Source organism: Haliotis asinina, chromosome 9 (genome assembly GCF_037392515.1).
Source record: "Haliotis asinina isolate JCU_RB_2024 chromosome 9, JCU_Hal_asi_v2, whole genome shotgun sequence".
NCBI lineage: Eukaryota > Metazoa > Mollusca > Gastropoda > Lepetellida > Haliotidae > Haliotis > Haliotis asinina.
The window spans coordinates 64,346,640-64,372,811 of record NC_090288.1 but is presented as its reverse complement, the minus strand read 5'-3'; the positions used below and the strand labels follow the sequence as shown (position 1 = coordinate 64,372,811).

Sequence of the window (26,172 nt, the reverse complement as noted above, 5' to 3'; positions counted from 1 at the left end):
CAGTATTGATACATGTCTTGTCAGTCACCTGCGATACTTAGGAATCAGTATTGATACATGTCTTGTCAGTCACCTACGATACTTATTAATCAGTATTGATACATGTCTTGTCAGTCACCTATGGTACTTATTAATCAGTATTGATACATGTCTTGTCAGTCACCTGCGATACTTAGGAATCAAAATTGATACATGTCTTGTCACTCACCTACGGTACTTGTTAATCAGTATTGATACATGTCTTGTCAGTCACCTGCGATACTTAGGAATCAGTATTGATACATGTCTTGTCAGTCACCTGCGATACTTAGGAATCAGTATTGATACATGTCTTGTCAGTCACCTGCGATACTTAGGAATCAGTATTGATACATGTCTTGTCAGTCACCTGCGATACTTAGGAATCAAAATTGATACATGTCTTGTCACTCACCTACGGTACTTGTTAATCAGTATTGATACATGTCTTGTCACTCACCTGCGATACTTAGGAATCAGTATTGATACATGTCTTGTCAGTCACCTATGGTACTTAGGAGTCAGTATTGATACATGTCTTGTCAGTCACCTGCGATACTTAGGAATCAGTATTGATACATGTCTTGTCAGTCACCTATGGTACTTAGGAATCAGTATTGATACATGTCTTGTCAGTCACCTGCGATACTTAGGAATCAGTATTGATACATGTCTTGTCAGTCACCTATGGTACTTAGGAATCAGTATTGATACATGTCTTGTCAGTCACCTACGACACTTAGGAATCAGTATTGATACATGTCTTGTCAGTCACCTATGGTACTTGTTAATCAGTATTGATACATGTCTTGTCAGTCACCTGCGATACTTAGGAATCAGTATTGATACATGTCTTGTCAGTCACCTGCGATACTTAGGAATCAGTATTGATACATGTCTTGTCAGTCACCTATGGTGCTTATTAATCAGTATTCATACATGTCTTGTCAGTCACCTGCGATACTTAGGAATCAGTATTGATACATGTCTTGTCAGTCACCTGTGATACTTAGGAATCAGTATTGATACATGTCTTGTCAGTCACCTGCGATACTTAGGAATCAGTATTGATACATGTCTTGTCAGTCACCTGCGATACTTAGGAATCAGTATTGATACATGTCTTGTCAGTCACCTGCGATACTTAGGAATCAGTATTGATACATGTCTTGTCAGTCACCTACGATACTTATTAATCAGTATTGATACATGTCTTGTCAGTCACCTATGGTACTTAGGAATCAGTATTGATACATGTCTTGTCAGTCACCTATGGTACTTGTTAATCAGTATTGATACATGTCTTGTCAGTCACCTGCGATACTTAGGAATCAGTATTGATACATGTCTTGTCAGTCACCTGCGATACTTAGGAATCAGTATTGATACATGTCTTGTCAGTCACCTATGGTACTTAGGAATCAGTATTGATACATGTCTTGTCAGTCACCTGCGATACTTAGGAATCAGTATTGATACATGTCTTGTCAGTCACCTATGGTACTTTGGAATCAGTATTGATACATGTCTTGTCAGTCACCTGCGATACTTAGGAATCAGTATTGATACATGTCTTGTCAGTCACCTGCGATACTTAGGAATCAGTATTGATACATGTCTTGTCAGTCACCTACGATACTTAGGAATCAGTATTGATACATGTCTTGTCAGTCACCTGCGATACTTAGGAATCAGTATTGATACATGTCTTGTCAGTCACCTATGGTGCTTATTAATCAGTATTGATACATGTCTTGTCAGTCACCTGCGATACTTAGGAATCAGTATTGATACATGTCTTGTCAGTCACCTGCGATACTTAGGAATCAGTATTGATACATGTCTTGTCAGTCACCTGCGATACTTAGGAATCAGTATTGATACATGTCTTGTCAGTCACCTACGATACTTATTAATCAGTATTGATACATGTCTTGTCAGTCACCTATGGTACTTATTAATCAGTATTGATACATGTCTTGTCAGTCACCTGCGATACTTAGGAATCAAAATTGATACATGTCTTGTCACTCACCTACGGTACTTGTTAATCAGTATTGATACATGTCTTGTCAGTCACCTGCGATACTTAGGAATCAGTATTGATACATGTCTTGTCAGTCACCTGCGATACTTAGGAATCAGTATTGATACATGTCTTGTCAGTCACCTGCGATACTTAGGAATCAGTATTGATACATGTCTTGTCAGTCACCTGCGATACTTAGGAATCAAAATTGATACATGTCTTGTCACTCACCTACGGTACTTGTTAATCAGTATTGATACATGTCTTGTCACTCACCTGCGATACTTAGGAATCAGTATTGATACATGTCTTGTCAGTCACCTATGGTACTTAGGAGTCAGTATTGATACATGTCTTGTCAGTCACCTGCGATACTTAGGAATCAGTATTGATACATGTCTTGTCAGTCACCTATGGTACTTAGGAATCAGTATTGATACATGTCTTGTCAGTCACCTGCGATACTTAGGAATCAGTATTGATACATGTCTTGTCAGTCACCTATGGTACTTAGGAATCAGTATTGATACATGTCTTGTCAGTCACCTACGACACTTAGGAATCAGTATTGATACATGTCTTGTCAGTCACCTATGGTACTTGTTAATCAGTATTGATACATGTCTTGTCAGTCACCTGCGATACTTAGGAATCAGTATTGATACATGTCTTGTCAGTCACCTGCGATACTTAGGAATCAGTATTGATACATGTCTTGTCAGTCACCTATGGTGCTTATTAATCAGTATTCATACATGTCTTGTCAGTCACCTGCGATACTTAGGAATCAGTATTGATACATGTCTTGTCAGTCACCTGTGATACTTAGGAATCAGTATTGATACATGTCTTGTCAGTCACCTATGATACTTAGGAATCAGTATTGATACATGTCTTGTCAGTCACCTGCGATACTTAGGAATCAGTATTGATACATGTCTTGTCACTCACCTATGGTGCTTATTAATCAGTATTGATACATGTCTTGTCAGTCACCTGCGATACTTAGGAATCAGTATTGATACATGTCTTGTCAGTCACCTGCGATACTTAGGAATCAGTATTGATACATGTCTTGTCAGTCACCTGCGATACTTAGGAATCAGTATTGATACATGTCTTGTCAGTCACCTACGATACTTATTAATCAGTATTGATACATGTCTTGTCAGTCACCTGCGATACTTAGGAATCAGTATTGATACATGTCTTGTCAGTCACCTATGGTGCTTATTAATCAGTATTGATACATGTCTTGTCAGTCACCTGCGATACTTAGGAATCAGTATTGATACATGTCTTGTCAGTCACCTGTGATACTTAGGAATCAGTATTGATACATGTCTTGTCAGTCACCTGCGATACTTAGGAATCAGTATTGATACATGTCTTGTCACTCACCTACGGTACTTGTTAATCAGTATTGATACATGTCTTGTCAGTCACCTGCGATACTTAGGAATCAGTATTGATACATGTCTTGTCAGTCACCTGCGATACTTAGGAATCAGTATTGATACATGTCTTGTCAGTCACCTGCGATACTTAGGAATCAGTATTGATACATGTCTTGTCAGTCACCTGCGATACTTAGGAATCAAAATTGATACATGTCTTGTCACTCACCTACGGTACTTGTTAATCAGTATTGATACATGTCTTGTCAGTCACCTGCGATACTTAGGAATCAGTATTGATACATGTCTTGTCAGTCACCTATGGTACTTAGGAGTCAGTATTGATACATGTCTTGTCAGTCACCTGCGATACTTAGGAATCAGTATTGATACATGTCTTGTCAGTCACCTATGGTACTTAGGAATCAGTATTGATGCATGTCTTGTCAGTCACCTGCGATACTTAGGAATCAGTATTGATACATGTCTTGTCAGTCACCTATGGTACTTAGGAATCAGTATTGATACATGTCTTGTCTTCTCAGTCACCTGCGATACTTAGGAATCAGTATTGATACATGTCTTGTCAGTCACCTATGGTACTTGTTAATCAGTATTGATACATGTCTTGTCAGTCACCTGCGATACTTAGGAATCAGTATTGATACATGTCTTGTCAGTCACCTGCGATACTTAGGAATCAGTATTGATACATGTCTTGTCAGTCACCTATGATACTTAGGAATCAGTATTGATACATGTCTTGTCAGTCACCTGCGATACTTAGGAATCAGTATTGATACATGTCTTGTCAGTCACCTATGGTACTTAGGAATCAGTATTGATACATGTCTTGTCAGTCACCTGCGATACTTAGGAATCAGTATTGATACATGTCTTGTCAGTCACCTATGGTGCTTATTAATCAGTATTGATACATGTCTTATCAGTCACCTATGGTACTTAGGAATCAGTATTGATACATGTCTTGTCAGTCACCTGTGATACTTAGGAATCAGTATTGATACATGTCTTGTCAGTCACCTATGGTACTTTTTAATCAGTATTGATACATGTCTTGTCAGTCACCTATGGTACTTAGGAATCAGTATTGATACATGTCTTGTCAGTCACCTATGGTACTTAGGAATCAGTATTGATACATGTCTTGTCAGTCACCTATGGTACTTAGGAATCAGTATTGATACATGTCTTGTCAGTCACCTGCGATACTTAGGAATCAGTATTGATACATGTCTTGTCAGTCACCTACGATACTTATTAATCAGTATTGATACATGTCTTGTCAGTCACCTATGGTACTTAGGAATCAGTATTGATACATGTCTTGTCAGTCACCTATGGTACTTGTTAATCAGTATTGATACATGTCTTGTCAGTCACCTGCGATACTTAGGAATCAGTATTGATACATGTCTTGTCAGTCACCTATGGTACTTAGGAATCAGTATTGATACATGTCTTGTCAGTCACCTGCGATACTTAGGAATCAGTATTGATACATGTCTTGTCAGTCACCTATGGTACTTTGGAATCAGTATTGATACATGTCTTGTCAGTCACCTGCGATACTTAGGAATCAGTATTGATACATGTCTTGTCAGTCACCTGCGATACTTAGGAATCAGTATTGATACATGTCTTGTCAGTCACCTATGATACTTAGGAATCAGTATTGATACATGTCTTGTCAGTCACCTGCGATACTTAGGAATCAGTATTGATACATGTCTTGTCAGTCACCTATGGTGCTTATTAATCAGTATTGATACATGTCTTGTCAGTCACCTGCGATACTTAAGAATCAGTATTGATACATGTCTTGTCAGTCACCTGCGATACTTAGGAATCAGTATTGATACATGTCTTGTCAGTCACCTGCGATACTTAGGAATCAGTATTGATACATGTCTTGTCAGTCACCTACGATACTTATTAATCAGTATTGATACATGTCTTGTCAGTCACCTATGGTACTTAGGAATCAGTATTGATACATGTCTTGTCAGTCACCTATGGTACTTGTTAATCAGTATTGATACATGTCTTGTCAGTCACCTGCGATACTTAGGAATCAGTATTGATACATGTCTTGTCAGTCACCTGCGATACTTAGGAATCAGTATTGATACATGTCTTGTCAGTCACCTATGGTACTTAGGAATCAGTATTGATACATGTCTTGTCAGTCACCTGCGATACTTAGGAATCAGTATTGATACATGTCTTGTCAGTCACCTATGGTACTTTGGAATCAGTATTGATACATGTCTTGTCAGTCACCTGCGATACTTAGGAATCAGTATTGATACATGTCTTGTCAGTCACCTGCGATACTTAGGAATCAGTATTGATACATGTCTTGTCAGTCACCTATGATACTTAGGAATCAGTATTGATACATGTCTTGTCAGTCACCTGCGATACTTAGGAATCAGTATTGATACATGTCTTGTCAGTCACCTATGGTGCTTATTAATCAGTATTGATACATGTCTTGTCAGTCACCTGCGATACTTAGGAATCAGTATTGATACATGTCTTGTCAGTCACCTGCGATACTTAGGAATCAGTATTGATACATGTCTTGTCAGTCACCTGCGATACTTAGGAATCAGTATTGATACATGTCTTGTCAGTCACCTGCGATACTTATTAATCAGTATTGATACATGTCTTGTCAGTCACCTATGGTACTTATTAATCAGTATTGATACATGTCTTGTCAGTCACCTGCGATACTTAGGAATCAGTATTGATACATGTCTTGTCAGTCACCTGCGATACTTAGGAATCAGTATTGATACATGTCTTGTCAGTCACCTGCGATACTTAGGAATCAGTATTGATACATGTCTTGTCAGTCACCTGCGATACTTAGCAATCAAAATTGATACATGTCTTGTCACTCACCTACGGTACTTGTTAATCAGTATTGATACATGTCTTGTCACTCACCTGCGATACTTAGGAATCAGTATTGATACATGTCTTGTCAGTCACCTATGGTACTTAGGAGTCAGTATTGATACATGTCTTGTCAGTCACCTATGGTACTTAGGAATCAGTATTGATACATGTCTTGTCAGTCACCTATGGTACTTAGGAATCAGTATTGATACATGTCTTGTCAGTCACCTGCGATACTTAGGAATCAGTATTGATACATGTCTTGTCAGTCACCTATGGTACTTAGGAATCAGTATTGATACATGTCTTGTCAGTCACCTACGATACTTAGGAATCAGTATTGATACATGTCTTGTCAGTCACCTATGGTACTTGTTAATCAGTATTGATACATGTCTTGTCAGTCACCTGCGATACTTAGGAATCAGTATTGATACATGTCTTGTCAGTCACCTGCGATACTTAGGAATCAGTATTGATACATGTCTTGTCAGTCACCTATGGTACTTAGGAATCAGTATTGATACATGTCTTGTCAGTCACCTGCGATACTTAGGAATCAGTATTGATACATGTCTTGTCAGTCACCTATGGTGCTTATTAATCAGTATTGATACATGTATTATCAGTCACCTATGGTACTTAGGAATCAGTGTTGATACATGTCTTGTCAGTCACCTGTGATACTTAGGAATCAGTATTGATACATGTCTTGTCAGTCACCTATGGTACTTATTAATCAGTATTGATACATGTCTTGTCAGTCACCTATGGTACTTAGGAATCAGTATTGATACATGTCTTGTCAGTCACTTATGGTACTTAGGAATCAGTATTGATACATGTCTTGTCAGTCACCTATGGTACTTAGGAATCAGTATTGATACATGTCTTGTCAGTCACCTGCGATACTTAGGAATCAGTATTGATACATGTCTTGTCAGTCACCTACGATACTTATTAATCAGTATTGATACATGTCTTGTCAGTCACCTGCGATACTTAGGAATCAGTATTGATACATGTCTTGTCAGTCACCTACGATACTTATTAATCAGTATTGATACATGTCTTGTCAGTCACCTATGGTACTTATTAATCAGTATTGATACATGTCTTGTCAGTCACCTGCGATACTTAGGAATCAAAATTGATACATGTCTTGTCACTCACCTACGGTACTTGTTAATCAGTATTGATACATGTCTTGTCAGTCACCTGCGATACTTAGGAATCAGTATTGATACATGTCTTGTCAGTCACCTGCGATACTTAGGAATCAGTATTGATACATGTCTTGTCAGTCACCTGCGATACTTAGGAATCAGTATTGATACATGTCTTGTCAGTCACCTATGATACTTAGGAATCAGTATTGATACATGTCTTGTCAGTCACCTGCGATACTTAGGAATCAGTATTGATACATGTCTTGTCAGTCACCTATGGTGCTTATTAATCAGTATTGATACATGTCTTGTCAGTCACCTGCGATACTTAGGAATCAGTATTGATACATGTCTTGTCAGTCACCTGCGATACTTAGGAATCAGTATTGATACATGTCTTGTCAGTCACCTGCGATACTTAGGAATCAGTATTGATACATGTCTTGTCAGTCACCTACGATACTTATTAATCAGTATTGATACATGTCTTGTCAGTCACCTATGGTACTTAGGAATCAGTATTGATACATGTCTTGTCAGTCACCTATGGTACTTGTTAATCAGTATTGATACATGTCTTGTCAGTCACCTGCGATACTTAGGAATCAGTATTGATACATGTCTTGTCAGTCACCTGCGATACTTAGGAATCAGTATTGATACATGTCTTGTCAGTCACCTATGGTACTTAGGAATCAGTATTGATACATGTCTTGTCAGTCACCTGCGATACTTAGGAATCAGTATTGATACATGTCTTGTCAGTCACCTATGGTACTTTGGAATCAGTATTGATACATGTCTTGTCAGTCACCTGCGATACTTAGGAATCAGTATTGATACATGTCTTGTCAGTCACCTGCGATACTTAGGAATCAGTATTGATACATGTCTTGTCAGTCACCTATGATACTTAGGAATCAGTATTGATACATGTCTTGTCAGTCACCTGCGATACTTAGGAATCAGTATTGATACATGTCTTGTCAGTCACCTATGGTGCTTATTAATCAGTATTGATACATGTCTTGTCAGTCACCTGCGATACTTAGGAATCAGTATTGATACATGTCTTGTCAGTCACCTGCGATACTTAGGAATCAGTATTGATACATGTCTTGTCAGTCACCTGCGATACTTAGGAATCAGTATTGATACATGTCTTGTCAGTCACCTACGATACTTATTAATCAGTATTGATACATGTCTTGTCAGTCACCTATGGTACTTATTAATCAGTATTGATACATGTCTTGTCAGTCACCTGCGATACTTAGGAATCAAAATTGATACATGTCTTGTCACTCACCTATGGTACTTGTTAATCAGTATTGATACATGTCTTGTCAGTCACCTGCGATACCTAGGAATCAGTATTGATACATGTCTTGTCAGTCACCTGCGATACTTAGGAATCAGTATTGATACATGTCTTGTCAGTCACCTGCGATACTTAGGAATCAGTATTGATACATGTCTTGTCAGTCACCTGCGATACTTAGCAATCAAAATTGATACATGTCTTGTCACTCACCTACGGTACTTGTTAATCAGTATTGATACATGTCTTGTCACTCACCTGCGATACTTAGGAATCAGTATTGATACATGTCTTGTCAGTCAGCTATGGTACTTAGGAGTCAGTATTGATACATGTCTTGTCAGTCACCTATGGTACTTAGGAATCAGTATTGATACATGTCTTGTCAGTCACCTATGGTACTTAGGAATCAGTATTGATACATGTCTTGTCAGTCACCTGCGATACTTAGGAATCAGTATTGATACATGTCTTGTCAGTCACCTATGGTACTTAGGAATCAGTATTGATACATGTCTTGTCAGTCACCTACGATACTTAGGAATCAGTATTGATACATGTCTTGTCAGTCACCTATGGTACTTGTTAATCAGTATTGATACATGTCTTGTCAGTCACCTGCGATACTTAGGAATCAGTATTGATACATGTCTTGTCAGTCACCTGCGATACTTAGGAATCAGTATTGATACATGTCTTGTCAGTCACCTATGGTACTTAGGAATCAGTATTGATACATGTCTTGTCAGTCACCTGCGATACTTAGGAATCAGTATTGATACATGTTTTGTCAGTCACCTATGGTGCTTATTAATCAGTATTGATACATGTCTTATCAGTCACCTATGGTACTTAGGAATCAGTATTGATACATGTCTTGTCAGTCACCTGTGATACTTAGGAATCAGTATTGATACATGTCTTGTCAGTCACCTATGGTACTTAGGAATCAGTATTGATACATGTCTTGTCAGTCACCTATGGTACTTAGGAATCAGTATTGATACATGTCTTGTCAGTCACCTATGGTGCTTATTAATCAGTATTGATACATGTCTTATCAGTCACCTATGGTACTTAGGAATCAGTATTGATACATGTCTTGTCAGTCACCTGTGATACTTAGGAATCAGTATTGATACATGTCTTGTCAGTCACCTATGGTACTTGTTAATCAGTATTGATACATGTCTTGTCAGTCACCTGCGATACTTCGGAATCAGTATTGATACATGTCTTGTCAGTCACCTGCGATACTTAGGAATCAGTATTGATACATGTCTTGTCAGTCACCTATGGTACTTAGGAATCAGTATTGATACATGTCTTGTCAGTCACCTGCGATACTTAGGAATCAGTATTGATACATGTCTTGTCAGTCACCTATGGTTCTTTGGAATCAGTATTGATACATGTCTTGTCAGTCACCTGCGATACTTAGGAATCAGTATTGATACATGTCTTGTCAGTCACCTGCGATACTTAGGAATCAGTATTGATACATGTCTTGTCAGTCACCTATGATACTTAGGAATCAGTATTGATACATGTCTTGTCAGTCACCTGCGATACTTAGGAATCAGTATTGATACATGTCTTGTCAGTCACCTATGGTGCTTATTAATCAGTATTGATACATGTCTTGTCAGTCACCTGCGATACTTAGGAATCAGTATTGATACATGTCTTGTCAGTCACCTGCGATACTTAGGAATCAGTATTGATACATGTCTTGTCAGTCACCTGCGATACTTAGGAATCAGTATTGATACATGTCTTGTCAGTCACCTACGATACTTATTAATCAGTATTGATACATGTCTTGTCAGTCACCTATGGTACTTGTTAATCAGTATTGATACATGTCTTGTCAGTCACCTGCGATACTTAGGAATCAGTATTGATACATGTCTTGTCAGTCACCTATGGTACTTAGGAATCAGTATTGATACATGTCTTGTCAGTCACCTGCGATACTTAGGAATCAGTATTGATACATGTCTTGTCAGTCACCTATGGTACTTTGAAATCAGTATTGATACATGTCTTGTCAGTCACCTGCGATACTTAGGAATCAGTATTGATACATGTCTTGTCAGTCACCTGCGATACTTAGGAATCAGTATTGATACATGTCTTGTCAGTCACCTGCGATACTTAGGAATCAGTATTGATACATGTCTTGTCAGTCACCTGCGATACTTAGGAATCAGTATTGATACATGTCTTGTCAGTCACCTATGGTACTTAGGAATCAGTATTGATACATGTCTTGTCAGTCACCTGCGATACTTAGGAATCAGTATTGATACATGTCTTGTCAGTCACCTATGGTGCTTATTAATCAGTATTGATACATGTCTTATCAGTCACCTATGGTACTTAGGAATCAGCATTGATACATGTCTTGTCAGTCACCTGTGATACTTAGGAATCAGTATTGATACATGTCTTGTCAGTCACCTATGGTACTTATTAATCAGTATTGATACATGTCTTGTCAGTCACCTATGGTACTTAGGAATCAGTATTGATACATGTCTTGTCAGTCACCTATGGTACTTAGGAATCAGTATTGATACATGTCTTGTCAGTCACCTATGGTACTTAGGAATCAGTATTGATACATGTCTTGTCAGTCACCTGCGATACTTAGGAATCAGTATTGATACATGTCTTGTCAGTCACCTACGATACTTATTAATCAGTATTGATACATGTCTTGTCAGTCACCTATGGTACTTGTTAATCAGTATTGATACATGTCTTGTCAGTCACCTATGGTACTTAGGAATCAGTATTGATACATGTCTTGTCAGTCACCTGCGATACTTAGGAATCAGTATTGATACATGTCTTGTCAGTCACCTACGGTACTTATTAATCAGTATTGATACATGTCTTGTCAGTCACCTATGATACTTAGGAATCAGTATTGATACATGTCTTGTCAGTCACCTGCGATACTTAGGAATCAGTATTGATACATGTCTTGTCAGTCACCTATGGTACTTAGGAATCAGTATTGATACATGTCTTGTCAGTCACCTATGGTACTTAGGAATCAGTATTGATACATGTCTTGTCAGTCACCTGCGATACTTAGGAATCAGTATTGATACATGTCTTGTCAGTCACCTATGGTACTTAGGAATCAGTATTGATACATGTCTTGTCAGTCACCTACGATACTTAGGAATCAGTATTGATACATGTCTTGTCAGTCACCTATGGTACTTGTTAATCAGTATTGATACATGTCTTGTCAGTCACCTGCGATACTTAGGAATCAGTATTGATACATGTCTTGTCAGTCACCTATGGTACTTAGGAATCAGTATTGATACATGTCTTGTCAGTCACCTGCGATACTTAGGAATCAGTATTGATACATGTCTTGTCAGTCACCTATGGTACTTTGAAATCAGTATTGATACATGTCTTGTCAGTCACCTGCGATACTTATTAATCAGTATTGATACATGTCTTGTCAGTCACCTGCGATACTTAGGAATCAGTATTGATACATGTCTTGTCAGTCACCTATGGTACTTAGGAATCAGTATTGATACATGTCTTGTCAGTCACCTGCGATACTTAGGAATCAGTATTGATACATGTCTTGTCAGTCACCTATGGTGCTTATTAATCAGTATTGATACATGTCTTATCAGTCACCTATGGTACTTAGGAATCAGCATTGATACATGTCTTGTCAGTCACCTGTGATACTTAGGAATCAGTATTGATACATGTCTTGTCAGTCACCTATGGTACTTATTAATCAGTATTGATACATGTCTTGTCAGTCACCTATGGTACTTAGGAATCAGTATTGATACATGTCTTGTCAGTCACCTATGGTACTTAGGAATCAGTATTGATACATGTCTTGTCAGTCACCTATGGTACTTAGGAATCAGTATTGATACATGTCTTGTCAGTCACCTGCGATACTTAGGAATCAGTATTGATACATGTCTTGTCAGTCACCTACGATACTTATTAATCAGTATTGATACATGTCTTGTCAGTCACCTATGGTACTTGTTAATCAGTATTGATACATGTCTTGTCAGTCACCTATGGTACTTAGGAATCAGTATTGATACATGTCTTGTCAGTCACCTGCGATACTTAGGAATCAGTATTGATACATGTCTTGTCAGTCACCTACGGTACTTATTAATCAGTATTGATACATGTCTTGTCAGTCACCTATGATACTTAGGAATCAGTATTGATACATGTCTTGTCAGTCACCTGCGATACTTAGGAATCAGTATTGATACATGTCTTGTCAGTCACCTATGGTACTTAGGAATCAGTATTGATACATGTCTTGTCAGTCACCTATGGTACTTAGGAATCAGTATTGATACATGTCTTGTCAGTCACCTGCGATACTTAGGAATCAGTATTGATACATGTCTTGTCAGTCACCTATGGTACTTAGGAATCAGTATTGATACATGTCTTGTCAGTCACCTACGATACTTAGGAATCAGTATTGATACATGTCTTGTCAGTCACCTGTGGTACTTAGGAATCAGTATTGATACATGTCTTGTCAGTCACCTGCGATACTTAGGAATCAGTATTGATACATGTCTTGTCAGTCACCTACGGTACTTGTTAATCAGTATTGATACATGTCTTGTCAGTCACCTATGGTACTTAGGAATCAGTATTGATACATGTCTTGTCAGTCACCTATGGTACTGAGGAATCAGTATTGATACATGTCTTGTCAGTCACCTATGGTGCTTAGGAAACAGTATTGATACATGTCTTGTCAGTCACCTGCGATACTTAGGAATCAGTATTGATACATGTCTTATCAGTCACCTATGGTACTTAGGAATCAGTATTGATACATGTCTTGTCAGTCACCTACGATACTTAGGAATCAGTATTGATACATGTCTTGTCAGTCACCTATGGTGCTTATTAATCAGTATTGATACATGTCTTGTCAGTCACCTACGATACTTAGGAATCAGTATTGATACATGTCTTGTCAGTCACCTATGGTACTTAGGAATCAGTATTGATACATGTCTTGTCAGTCACCTATGGTACTTAGGAATCAGTATTGATGCGTCTTGTCAGTCACCTGCGATACTTAGGAATCAGTATTGATGCATGTCTTGTCAGTCACCTATGGTGCTTATTAATCAGTATTGATACATGTCTTGTCAGTCACCTATGGTGCTTAGGAATCAGTATTGATACATGTCTTGTCAGTCACCTATGGTACTTAGGAATCAGTATTGATACATGTCTTGTCAGTCACCTATGGTACTTAGGAATCAGTATTGATACATGTCTTGTCAGTCACCTATGGTACTTAGGAATCAGTATTGATACATGTCTTGTCAGTCACCTATGGTACTTAGGAATCAGTATTGATACATGTCTTGTCAGTCACCTATGGTGCTTATTAATCAGTATTGATACATGTCTTGTCAGTCACCTGTGGTACTTAGGAGTCAGTATTGATACATGTCTTGTCAGTCACCTATGGTACTTAGGAATCAGTATTGATACATGTCTTGTCAGTCACCTATGGTACTTAGGAATCAGTATTGATACATGTCTTGTCAGTCACCTATGGTACTTAGGAATCAGTATTGATACATGTCTTGTCAGTCACCTGCGATACTTAGGAATCAGTATTGATACATGTCTTGTCAGTTACCTGCGATACTTCGGAATCAGTATTGATACATGTCTTGTCAGTCACCTACGGTACTTAGGAATGCTCCTGCTGTGGGCCCATGATATTGGTTGTATGTAACCAATGCTTCTTGTAAGAGGCAACTACCAGGAACGGGTGGTCAGGCTCACTGACACTTGTCATTGTATCCCAGTTATCTAGGTCGATGCTTATGCTGTTATTCACTGGATTGTCTGGTCCAGACCCGACTATTTTCTGATGTCCTCCAGGCAGCTAGAATATTGCTGAGTGTGACCTTATCTAACTACTCTCACTCACTTTGGTTGTGGGTCATAGTTGCTGTATGTTGCAGGTTGCATGGAGCGTGTGACTGCAGCTTCATCTACTGGCACCGTGTCATCTTCCCGCTGTACCTCACAGACTTATGTGACAATGTCACCGATACACACAGGATACATGTAAGCATCAACACACTCACTGATCCAGTTGTTAGTTTCTACATTTTGTGTAACAGTGTCTATTTGTGAGTAAATTTCAGTAGACTTCAACTGTTTGATTTCATTTCTGTGTATAGTTAATATCTTGCATTACTTATTGTAGTACATGTTCGGAGCTATGCGTGACTGTGTAGTGCCAATGCAAATGGTCCGGCATCTAAACTCTCCCCAAGACCTGCTGGACACATTTGACAAGGAGGTGACAATGCAGGTTCATGAGGTAGGACACTAGCTGACTGTAGATGTGATAGAGTGGTGTGTGTTGCGGTGCTTACACAGCATATGTGACTTATGTTCATGACGGTGTCTCCACATAATCTTGTCCTTCACTATTCAACAGATATACACACTCTGATATGTTACCTGTTTGGTGAACCTTGGCAAACTTTGAGGTGCATATTTATTATTTAAGGTTTAAAGTTTATCACATTGATATGGAGAAACGAAATTGGACTATTCAGTGTCCTTGAACAGTGTATCAAATTAACAGGACATTGTGTCTTGTAAGTTTCAAACATCTGTCTGATCCACTGAAAATTTCACAGGACCCAGAGAGTAAAATTTACATGCAAAAAAGTTTTAATGTTAACGACAAACATGTGTGATGTGTCACATATGACAGCTTCAGTCATTGTGAAATACACAGTCAGACACTGGGGTCGGTGAGTGATAGACTTCCACGGGGCAGATGGTGAATCTGCCAGATTTGTTTGAGGATCAGATGCTATTCATGAACACTGCTGTTTAGTAACACATCTTTTCCACAGAAAGTAGAGACCCCTCCAGGTTTGAACCAAGTCTTGAGGTGTTGTGAGTTCACTACGTAATTCATATTGCCATCTGTATGTATTTCCAGCATCTGATTGACCCACTGTGTCGGGCCATTGAGACTGACCTCCGGCTGCAGATTCACCTTCACCTTCAGCTTGATGACCGCAATCCGTTCAAGGTCGGAATGAAGGATCTGTCCCATCTCCTTAAGATCCGACCCATCCGCTTCTTCGAGAGGGACATCAACATCAAAGGTTGGACAGAGATCTCCATGATTTACGTTTGTTCTAGTTTGAGTATTCCCTGGTTTGCTCTCATTGTATGGGTTTTCCATTCCCTTTCAGTATTTATCGACCAATCACATACTGCATGTTTCCTGTTTTATGGACTGTAAGATGTGTTTTTCCTAGCTTTTAACGTTGTAGAAAAGATCAGATTAAATTTCAAGTTGTCTCATTTGCCTGTGGCGCACATGATACTTATGCTCAGTTGGATTTTTGCCTCCTCAGCAACTGTGGAGCACTATCTGAACCGAACCTTCTACAACTTGACGACAGTGGCTCTCCACGACTGGAAGACATACGGCGAGATGCGTAACATGGCTGAACAGAAGTACAACCTGTCATTGATGGAGTCTCACCTGCCCAGTCAGACTCTGGAACAGGTAGGACAGGATGGTCTCTCACCTAACCATGGCCTCTCAGATTCTAGAACAGGTAGCAGAGGATGGTCTGTTAACAGTTCAGTCAGACTCTAGAACATGCAGTGAGGATGTACTGTCACCTGTTCAATCAGACTCTAGAACAGGTGGGGAGGATGTTCTGTCACCTGTCCAATCAGACTCTAGAACAGGTAGGTGGGATGGTCTGTTACCGGTTCAGTCAGACTCTAGAGCAGGTAGGGAGGATGTTCTGTTACCTGTTCAATCAGACTCTAGAACAGGTAGGAGAGGATGTACTGTCACCTGTCTAGTCAGACTCTAGAACAGGTAGGAGAGGATGTACTGTCACCTGTCTAGTCAGACTCTAGAACAGGTAGGAGAGGATGTACTGTCACCTGTCTAGTCAGACTCTAGAACAGGTAGGAGAGGATGTACTGTCACCTGTCTAGTCAGACTCTAGAACAGGTAGGAGAGGATGTACTGTCACCTGTCTAGTCAGACTCTAGAACAGGTAGGAGAGGATGTACTGTCACCTGTCTAGTCAGACTCTAGAACAGGTAGGAGAGGATGTACTGTCACCTGTCTAGTCAGACTCTAGAACAGGTAGGAGAGGATGTACTGTCACCTGTCTAGTCAGACTCTAGAACAGGTAGGAGAGGATGTACTGTCACCTGTCTAGTCAGACTCTAGAACAGGTAGGGGAGGATGTACTGTCACCTGTCCAGTCAGACTCTAGAACAGGTAGGGAGAATGTTCTGTCACCTGTCTAGTCAGTATATTTCCTGTTGGTGTATCATGGAGAACATCTCCAGTTTCTCTGTCCTTCATCACTACTCACTACAGATTATTCACAAGACTCATTGTTTCAGAAGCATCTCTCTCTGTTTTCTGCCCAGCAGTTATATGTGTAAACACTGTTGTGGTCTCCATGCTTCAGGGTCTCGATGTACTGGAAATCATGAGGAACATCCATGTGTTTGTGTCCAAGTACCTCTACAATCTCAACAACCAGGTGCGTAGGTCCAGCTTTGCACTTACACATCTGGGATAGAATAGGTTTTCAGCAACCCATGCTTGCCACAACAGGCAGCTATGCTTGTCGTAAGAGATCATTGCTGAGTCTTGCATGTAAGTCTCTCAGGCAACAATATGTGAGTTTGCCTAGTTTATACCCATCCTTGATATCTCTAGGTTATACATTCAGATGAATCTCCACTATACCCTGGATGCATCTACAGCTATTTTATTACCTACCTTTGCTGGTTCTGTATTTTCACAGTAGCCAATCAGCCAGTGCTAAGTTGCCGTTACAACCGAGCTTGCTACTGTCAACAAGATAGTGGTCGCACCTGTGAAGGCTTGCTCGCAAAGCGACTCAGATTTGGGGTAAATCATTCAGACAAACTGGTAGGTCTGAAACTTTAAAAAAAGTTTCCTTCTACCTCTTTCAGAGAACCTCTGCACCGCTTTTGTCACCAAGTTTAATCGGTTAGATAATTTAGGAAGTGAAAGTGAGTTATGATTGGTTCACCCAACTTCCCAGCATAGACACCTGATTGGATAAAAAGTCAGCCAAGGGAGATAATAAAATTATTGGGCTGAGCCATAGATGCATCCAGGGCATGGTGGAGATTTATCAGAACGTATACCCCGGAGATATTGACAATGAGTTTATACCCAGCTGTAGCATTCTTATTTGTTGTTATCCCCCCTGGCATGTAATGGGGGGTTATATAGTCGATGCCTCATATGTCCATCCATCCGTCCGTCTGTCCGTAATCATTTTGTTTCCGGAGCATAACTCAGAAACCATTCAATATTTTAAGACCAAACTTGATAGATATAGTAATTCGCAGCCTATGGTTGTGCTTTTTGCTATTTACAGATTTTTGGCATTTATATTTTTTTTGTTTTTCCATGGAATATTTTGGTGTTAGTCTTATGGTGGGGTGGGCTTCGTTTCTGGAGCAGAACTCAAAAACCCTTCAATGTTTTTCTGCAAAACTTGGTAGATATATCAACCAGAACGTAAAGTGGTACCTTTTGCTTTGTACAGGTTTTTGTGATTTATTATTTTCTCGGTTTCCATGGAAACATTTCGGACATGGTCTCAAAAGTGAGAGGTGTGTTTCGTTTCCGGAGCAGAACTCAAAAACTGTTCAATATTTTTCTGCAGAACTTGGTAGATATATCAGTCAGAAGCTGAAGTGGTGCCTTTTGCTATGTACAGGGTCTTGTGATGTATCATTTTCTTGGTTTCCATGACAGTGTTTCGGACCTAATCTGAAAAGTGAGAGGTGTGTTTCGTTTCCAGAGCAGAACTCAAGAACTTCTTAATATCTGTTAGCAAAACTTTATAGATATGTGTGGAAGACTCCAAAGTGGTGCCTTTTGCTCTCAGCAGGTTTTGTGATTTATTATTTTCTCGGTTTCCATAAACGTTTCAGATTTACTCATCATTTAGTCTCAAAATGGAGAGATGGGCTTCGTTTCCGGAGCAGCTCTCAAAAACCATTCAATATTTTTCTGCAAAACTTGGTAGATATATCAATCAGAACCTATAGTGGTGCCTTCTGCTATGTACAGGATCTTGTGATTTATTATTTTCTTCCAATGGAAACTTTTTGGACCTAGTCTGAAAAGTGAGAGGTGTGTTTCGTTTCCAGAGCAGAACTCAAAAACTTCTTAATATCTGTTAGTAAAACTTTATAGATATGTGTGGCAGACCCCAGAGTGGTGCCTTTTGGTTTTTAAAGGTTTTTGTGATGTATTATTTTCTTGGTTTCCATGGAAACGTTTCTGACTTAGTCTCAAAATGGAGGGGTGGGCTTCGTTCCTAGAGCACAACTCGAAAACCATTTCATATCTTTCAACAGATCTTGGCAGATGTATGAGACAGATCTTGAAATTGTAACTTTGCTGCTTACAGATATATGGCATTTATTATTTTCATAAATTTCATGGAAACAATTCAAACTTAGTCTAAAAAATCAATGAGTAACGCTCAGATTATTTGTCCTTTCAAACATGTGGGGGTTGTGGGAATATGGCACCTTCTGATGACTCGTGTGTTTATCATGTTGACTGCCTCTAACAACTCATAGTATCAGTTCCAGTCAAATTTGCCACGAGTTATCTCATGGCTACATCAGTGGTGTTTTAAAACAAGTTTCATGTGTTGGCAAACAGGCACAAGAAACATGTCTACCGGCGTTCTTTGTTACCACACGTAGTCAATTGCAAATTCGGAAAGACATTGACACTACGAGTATATTCATGGTGGCAGTCAACAGGTAAATCACCAGTGAAGTGCCATTCATCTTACTCTGTGTATATTCTATCACTGCAGATATTTGTGGAGAGGACAAGCAACAACAAGCATCTGAACACCATCAATATTCGTCACATTGCCAACTCTATACGAACTCATGGAATAGGCATCATGAACACTACTGTAAGTTACATGCCCATGTCATCATGAACACTACTGTAAGTTACATGCCCATCTCAGTGTGTAGGCATCATGAACAAAACTGTAAGTTACATGCCCATTTCAGTGTGTAGGCATTATGAACACTACTGTAAGTTACATGCCCATCTCAGTGTGTAGGCATTGTGAACACTACTGTAAGTTACATGCCCATCTCAGTGTGTAGGCATCATGAACACTACTGTAAGTTACATGTCCACCTCATGGTGTGTTCATCATGAACACTACTGTAAGTTACATGCCCATCTAAGTGTGTAGGCATCATGAACACTACTGTAAGTTACATGCCCATCTCAGTGTGTAGGCATCATGAACACTACTGTAAGTTACATGCCCATCTCAGTGTGTAGGCATCATGAACACTACTGTAAGTTACATGCCCATCTCAGTGTGTAGGCATCATGAACACTACTGTAAGTTACATGTCCATCTCAGTGTGTAGGCATCATGAATACTACTGTAAGTTACATGCCCATCTCAGTGTGTAGGCATCATGAACACTACTGTAAGTTACATGTCCATGTCATCATGAACACTACTGTAAATTACATGCCCATCTCATCATGAACACTACTGTAAGTTACATGTCCACCTCATGGTGTGTAGGCATCATGAACACTACTGTAAGTTACATGTCCATCTCAGTGTGTAGGCATCATGAATACTACTGTAAGTTACATGTCCATCTCAGTGTGTAGGCATCATGAACACTACTGTAAGTTACATGCCCATCTCAGTGTGTAGGCATCATGAACACTACTGTAAGTTACTTGTCCATCTCAGTGTGTAGGCATCATGAACACTACTGTAAGTTACATGCCCATCTCAGTGTGTAGGCATCATGAACACTACTGTAAGTTACTTGTCCATCTCACAGTGTGGGCATCATGAACACTACTGTAAGTTACATCTTCATCAGTGTGTGTAAGCATCATGAATACTACTGTAAGTTGTCTCCATCACTGTGTGGAGGCATCATGAATACTAACCACACTTTACATTTGGCCTGCACTAAGAAAGGTCCAGCTGTGAATGGAAATCAGTTTCAAACAGCATCAGTGCATGGCCTACACATGGCAAGCAGTGAGGGACAAGATAAATAACTGTGCGTCATTGTTCCAGGTTAATTTCACGTACCAGTTCCTCCGTAAAAAGTTCTTCATCTTCTCCCAGTTCATGTATGATGAACACATCAAGTCCAGATTGATCAAAGTGAGTAATGGCATTCAGAAAACAAATTGTGTTTGGTGTTGGGATGTTCAGTATTACGTCAGACACTTGGCTCTGTTGCTTTGGGACCTGGATCCTGATCCACTCAGAGTTGTCATTGGTGGAGTGGTTGTACGGCTCATACTCCGTCTAAGGGTGCAGTGCTGACTTTGTGTACAAGAAATATATGGGGTGAGGTCAACTGACATTTAATTTCTGAGGAATATTAGTGCACGTACATTGTCAAAACTATGAATACTGTCAGCTAAACTATGTTTTATTTTGATTGGTTTGGTTTGGTTATTGTTTAATGCTGCACTCACCACTATTCCAGCTGTATGTCGGCAGTCTGTTTCATTTCGAGTGCTATGGTTTCCTCTCCCTCAACAAAGTATGAGTAAGTAAGTCACTGTTGATGAATTGCTGTTTCAGGACTGGAAATTTTTCAAGGAAAATCATATGCAGACTGATCAGAAGGTAATTATGATCATGTAAGGATGTCAGTGTTCATTATACAGTATGAAACATACGCAGTACTACATGAAATACGTAGTCGGATAAAATGTTTGCAATGTTTTAGCATGTTATGCAAACCTTTGTAGTAGATAAAATGATGTTAAGTCTTGAGGTATCCTGAACATACATGTTGTAAGGTCTGGTCTTACAGTACCCATTTGAGCGAGCAGACAAGTTCAACAAGGGGATTCGGAAGTTGGGTCTCACACCTGATGGGGAGAGCTACCTGGACCAGTTCCGTACTCTCATCACACAGATAGGCAATGCCATGGGCTACATCCGGATGATCCGGTCAGGGGGGCTTCACTGCTGCAGCAACGCCATCAGGTTCATCCCTGACATCGAGGACATCGTCAACTTTGAGGAGCTGAGCAGGGAGGAAGGCCTGTCGGCAGAGTGTCAGGCTGCCGCCAAGTGAGTGGAACCTCTTGCTGTATGTACATTACATGACTGATCATAGACTAGAGTGCGTACAAGCAGATATAGCTGAAAGTATGTTACAAAGACATTCACTGCCATGTTGTATATATGTATAATCAAGCTAACACTGCTTTCAGGAACTTGGACAATGTGATTGGAAACTTAGCCAAGAACTTTGCTGAAGGAACTGAGTACTTCAAGGTTGGTGAATTACTGAGTATGCTTCCTGTGCCCAAGAACTACCATACTTATTGATCATCATCTTGCCTGTAGCACTCGTTTATACTGTAAGTAGTCTCACTCAAATACAAGTGACACATTCAGGATCACTATATAGGCCAACTTTGTTTCTCCTTACAGTATCGAGGGAAACTGTATCTTTTGCAGTAAATATATTTGAATTTGCAGCATGTGTTAGTCATTGTAATTTAACTTTCCTGCAGATGCTTGTGGATGTGTTTGCTCCAGAGTTTCGGAACCCAAAGAACATGCATCTGAGGAACTTCTTTGTGATTCTACCCCCTCTGGTGAGTGACACTTTGAGTTCAGTTCAATGGGAGGTTGTACTTAATCTACAAGTTACGGTAGAAGGTGTGCTAGGTGTGGATGTCCTGACACAGCTGATATGTGGGGTCTACCAGATCACAATATCCTTGTACACCCAGAGACACAGGATACATGTGTCTTCACAGAAGCATTCATCACAAGTCACAAATTATGAACACAAATAATGACACAGTTTTAGTTGTGACAAAGGTTTTGCAATTGTGAGAAATCTGTCAAGTTAAGTTAAGGCCAGGCAGTAGTTAGAGAGGTCGCTCTTTACAGTCATCACCAATGTTCTATTCTCCTCTTCGGATGTAACTTACCTTTGGTTTGCCTTAACATTGCTGAAGGTGGCATAAAGATATATTTGCACACTCACCTCAACTCACTCACTCCAATGAGTTTCTGTGATATTGTTGTGATATTGCGGCTGTTTTGTCAGACGGTGAACTTTGTCGAGCACTCTATCAGCTGCAAGGAGAAGATGAACAGGAAGAACAAGGACATGGCTGCCTTCACAGACGACGGCTTTGCCATGGGTCAGTCTATCAACCACATTGTGCTCAGCTGCTCACTACAATATCTAAGTACAGCTCTGATTATTTGTAAAGCAAGGATGTCATATGCATACATGGCATGTTTATGTAAAACAGTGTTACTCTAAGCATGTCTGCTTGTGCCAGGTCTGGCTGTCATGCTTGGCTGTACGAGGTGTGTCAAGTTCAAGGAAGTAACTCCTCCCTGATTGGTGTGTTGGTACAGGTGTTGCCTACATCCTGAAGTTGCTTGACCAGTATCATGAGTTTGATTCCCTCCACTGGTTTCAGTCTGTCAGAGACAAACACCTCACAGAAAAGGTCAGTTGTAAGCCACATCATCATTGCTTTGAGAAAAGTGTTTTAGAAGTTGCCTAATATTTGTTGCTTGATGCAACATAATATATGCATTACATTTTATCTTTGTGAAAGTATATCACATTAGCTCCCTGAATAAGATGGACTCAAGATGGCTGCTTGTGTGTGAGTGTGGGTGTGTGCGTGCGTGTGCGTGCGTGTGCGTGCGTGTCTCTCCTCCATCCCCCACCCCCCATCCCCACTCAGTACTGACTCCCATTCACCGGATGAAGGGGCAAGTATACGCTCCGAAATGTTGTGTTGTTCACAATAGAGATAGAGAAGTTGACATCTACAAATTTTGCCTTTCTTTCCCACATTCCACTTCCAAACATCCTTCATAGATTTGATTATGAATCAGTTAAAAATACATTGTAACAAGATCAGTTTACTGTTGAAGACAGATGATGTCACTGTTGTTCACAGAGACAGATATCAAAGCAGACGGGTGGCCGCGGTGACGAGAAACTTCAGCAGACCATGAGCTTGACGGTCAAGAGACTGGACCAGTCCCTCCAGGTGTGTACATCTTGTTTACCTTCGCTTATATAAACATGCTTAACGGTCAAGTGACTGGACCAGTCCCTCCATTTGTGTACATCTTGTTAACATCTGATGCTTAACCAAGATGCTTTGTGACACTGAGTGCTGTTACTTCATCCACATTTTGGATGGTTCAGTATCCTCGCAGAGTTCACAGTATCCTCGCAGAGTTCACAGTATCCTCATCGTGATATAGTCAGCAGCAGCAGGAACTGTGTGGTCAGACTCTGTCTTCCTAACATGATATCATGCCCTCATGGCTTGTTACTCTGTTAGCAATCCTAGTTTGTCTAGTACATGAACTCTGACACTGCAACTTCTTACTGATACTGACTGCAGCCTTCCCTTGCAGGAGTTTGATCTGCTTCACTACTCACTCAGCAGTGCACGTATCTTCTTCCGTGCCGATCTGACAGCAGCTGAGGAAAAGGAGGAGAAAGACAAAGGTAGGATACATGACATGACCATTTCTGAGTTGTAGCTGTTGTGATGAAATATTCTAGATATATCCGATCCTTGTGGTTCCTCATTTCTTTATCTAGACCTTGATGTTATTGCAGCAGGATAAATGATGACTGTCCTCATGACTCGACCCCCCTCAACACCATCATGATACAACACTTGCATCAGTGGGATGTTACAATGTTTGGTCACTGCAACATATAGTAGACCTACTTCCTGAGGGAAGGGGAGGGGGAAGAAAGTCTGTATTTGTATACAGGCTGTCATTGACATATTTTTGTCCATTTATCTTTAGCTGGACCAGACACTCAAACAGCCAATGGGGATGGAGCTAGTGGTTCAGCCAATCAAACATCTGCATCTGCCTCTTCAGGTAACAAATATGCATCATAATCCCCATGTTTAGGTCAACAAGTATTTCAAGTTCAACAAAAATATACCAGAGTTTATCTTTAATCAGTGGTGTATTCGTTTTTATTCCCCCGGCGTGTAATGCGGCTGGATATAGTCGATGCCTTGTCTGGCCGTCTGACCGTCCATCCATCCCCCGTCCGTCCGTAATCATTTTGTTTCTGGAGCATAACTCAGAAACCATTCAATATTTTTAGACCAAACTTGATAGATATAGTGATCTCGGCCTATGGTTTTGCCTTTTGCTATTTACAGATTTTTGGCATTTATATTTTTTTATGTTTTTCCATGGAATATTTTGGTGTTAGTCTTATGGTGGGGTGGGCTTCGTTTCCAGGACTCAAAAACTGTTCAATATTTTTCTACAAAACTTGGTACATATATCAGTCAGTACCTGAAGTGGTGCCTTTTGCTATGTACAGGATCTTGTGATGTATTATTTTCTTGGTTTCCATGGAAATGTTTCATATTTAGTCTCAAAAGTGAGAGGTGTGTTTCGTTTCCGGAGCAGAACTCAAAAATTTCTTAATATCTGTTAGTGTTACTTGGTAGATATGTGTTGCAGGCCCCAAAGTGGTGGCTTTTGGTATTTACAGGTTTTTGTGATTTATCATTTTCTGGGTTTCCATGGAAACGTTTCAGACTTAGTCTCAAAATGGAGGGATGTGCTTCGTTTCCAGAGCATAACTCAAAAACCGTTCAATATTTTTCTGCAAAACCTGGTAGATATACCAATCAAAAGCTGCAATGGTTCCTTTTGCTAGTTACAGGTTTTTCTGATTTCTTAGTTTCTCGGTTTCCATGGAAAAGTTTCAGACTTTGTCTCAAAAGTGAGAGGTGTGTTTCGTTTCCGAAGCAGAACTCAAAAACTTCTTAATATCTGTCAGTGTAACTTGGTAGATATGTGTGGCGGACACCAAAGTGCTGCCTTTTGCTATTTACAGGTTTTTGTGATTTATTGTTTTCTCAGTTTCCATGGAAATGTTTCGGACTTAGTCTCAAAATGGAGGGATGTGCTTCATTTCCGGAGCAGAACTTAAAACCATTCAATATTTTTCTGCAGAATTTGTTAGATATATCAATCGGAACCTGGAGTGGTGTCTTTTGCTATGTACAGGATCTTGTGATGTACTATTTTCTTGGTTTCCATGGAAACATTTCGGACCTAGTCTCAAAAGTGAGAGGTGTGTTTCATTTCCGGAGCAGAA

At 39.8% G+C, this 26,172-nt stretch overlaps 1 protein-coding gene across 2 annotated transcripts in view; it reads left to right on the top strand.

Moving 5' to 3' along the window:
• Nucleotides 1-26,172, top strand: part of LOC137297068 (WASH complex subunit 4-like) — a 74,550-nt gene that overhangs the window by 44,913 nt on the left and 3,465 nt on the right. For both annotated transcript variants that reach the window (XM_067829037.1, XM_067829038.1), the window contains exons 19-34: nucleotides 14,898-15,003; nucleotides 15,146-15,262; nucleotides 15,899-16,067; nucleotides 16,323-16,477; nucleotides 17,412-17,486; nucleotides 19,824-19,928; nucleotides 21,087-21,176; nucleotides 21,606-21,650; nucleotides 21,841-22,103; nucleotides 22,247-22,310; nucleotides 22,553-22,636; nucleotides 23,098-23,194; nucleotides 23,418-23,512; nucleotides 23,975-24,067; nucleotides 24,444-24,537; nucleotides 24,849-24,926. In XM_067829037.1, the coding sequence (XP_067685138.1) occupies nucleotides 14,898-15,003; nucleotides 15,146-15,262; nucleotides 15,899-16,067; nucleotides 16,323-16,477; nucleotides 17,412-17,486; nucleotides 19,824-19,928; nucleotides 21,087-21,176; nucleotides 21,606-21,650; nucleotides 21,841-22,103; nucleotides 22,247-22,310; nucleotides 22,553-22,636; nucleotides 23,098-23,194; nucleotides 23,418-23,512; nucleotides 23,975-24,067; nucleotides 24,444-24,537; nucleotides 24,849-24,926 (1,730 nt within the window). The remainder of the gene's footprint in view (nucleotides 1-14,897; nucleotides 15,004-15,145; nucleotides 15,263-15,898; nucleotides 16,068-16,322; nucleotides 16,478-17,411; nucleotides 17,487-19,823; nucleotides 19,929-21,086; nucleotides 21,177-21,605; nucleotides 21,651-21,840; nucleotides 22,104-22,246; nucleotides 22,311-22,552; nucleotides 22,637-23,097; nucleotides 23,195-23,417; nucleotides 23,513-23,974; nucleotides 24,068-24,443; nucleotides 24,538-24,848; nucleotides 24,927-26,172) is intronic.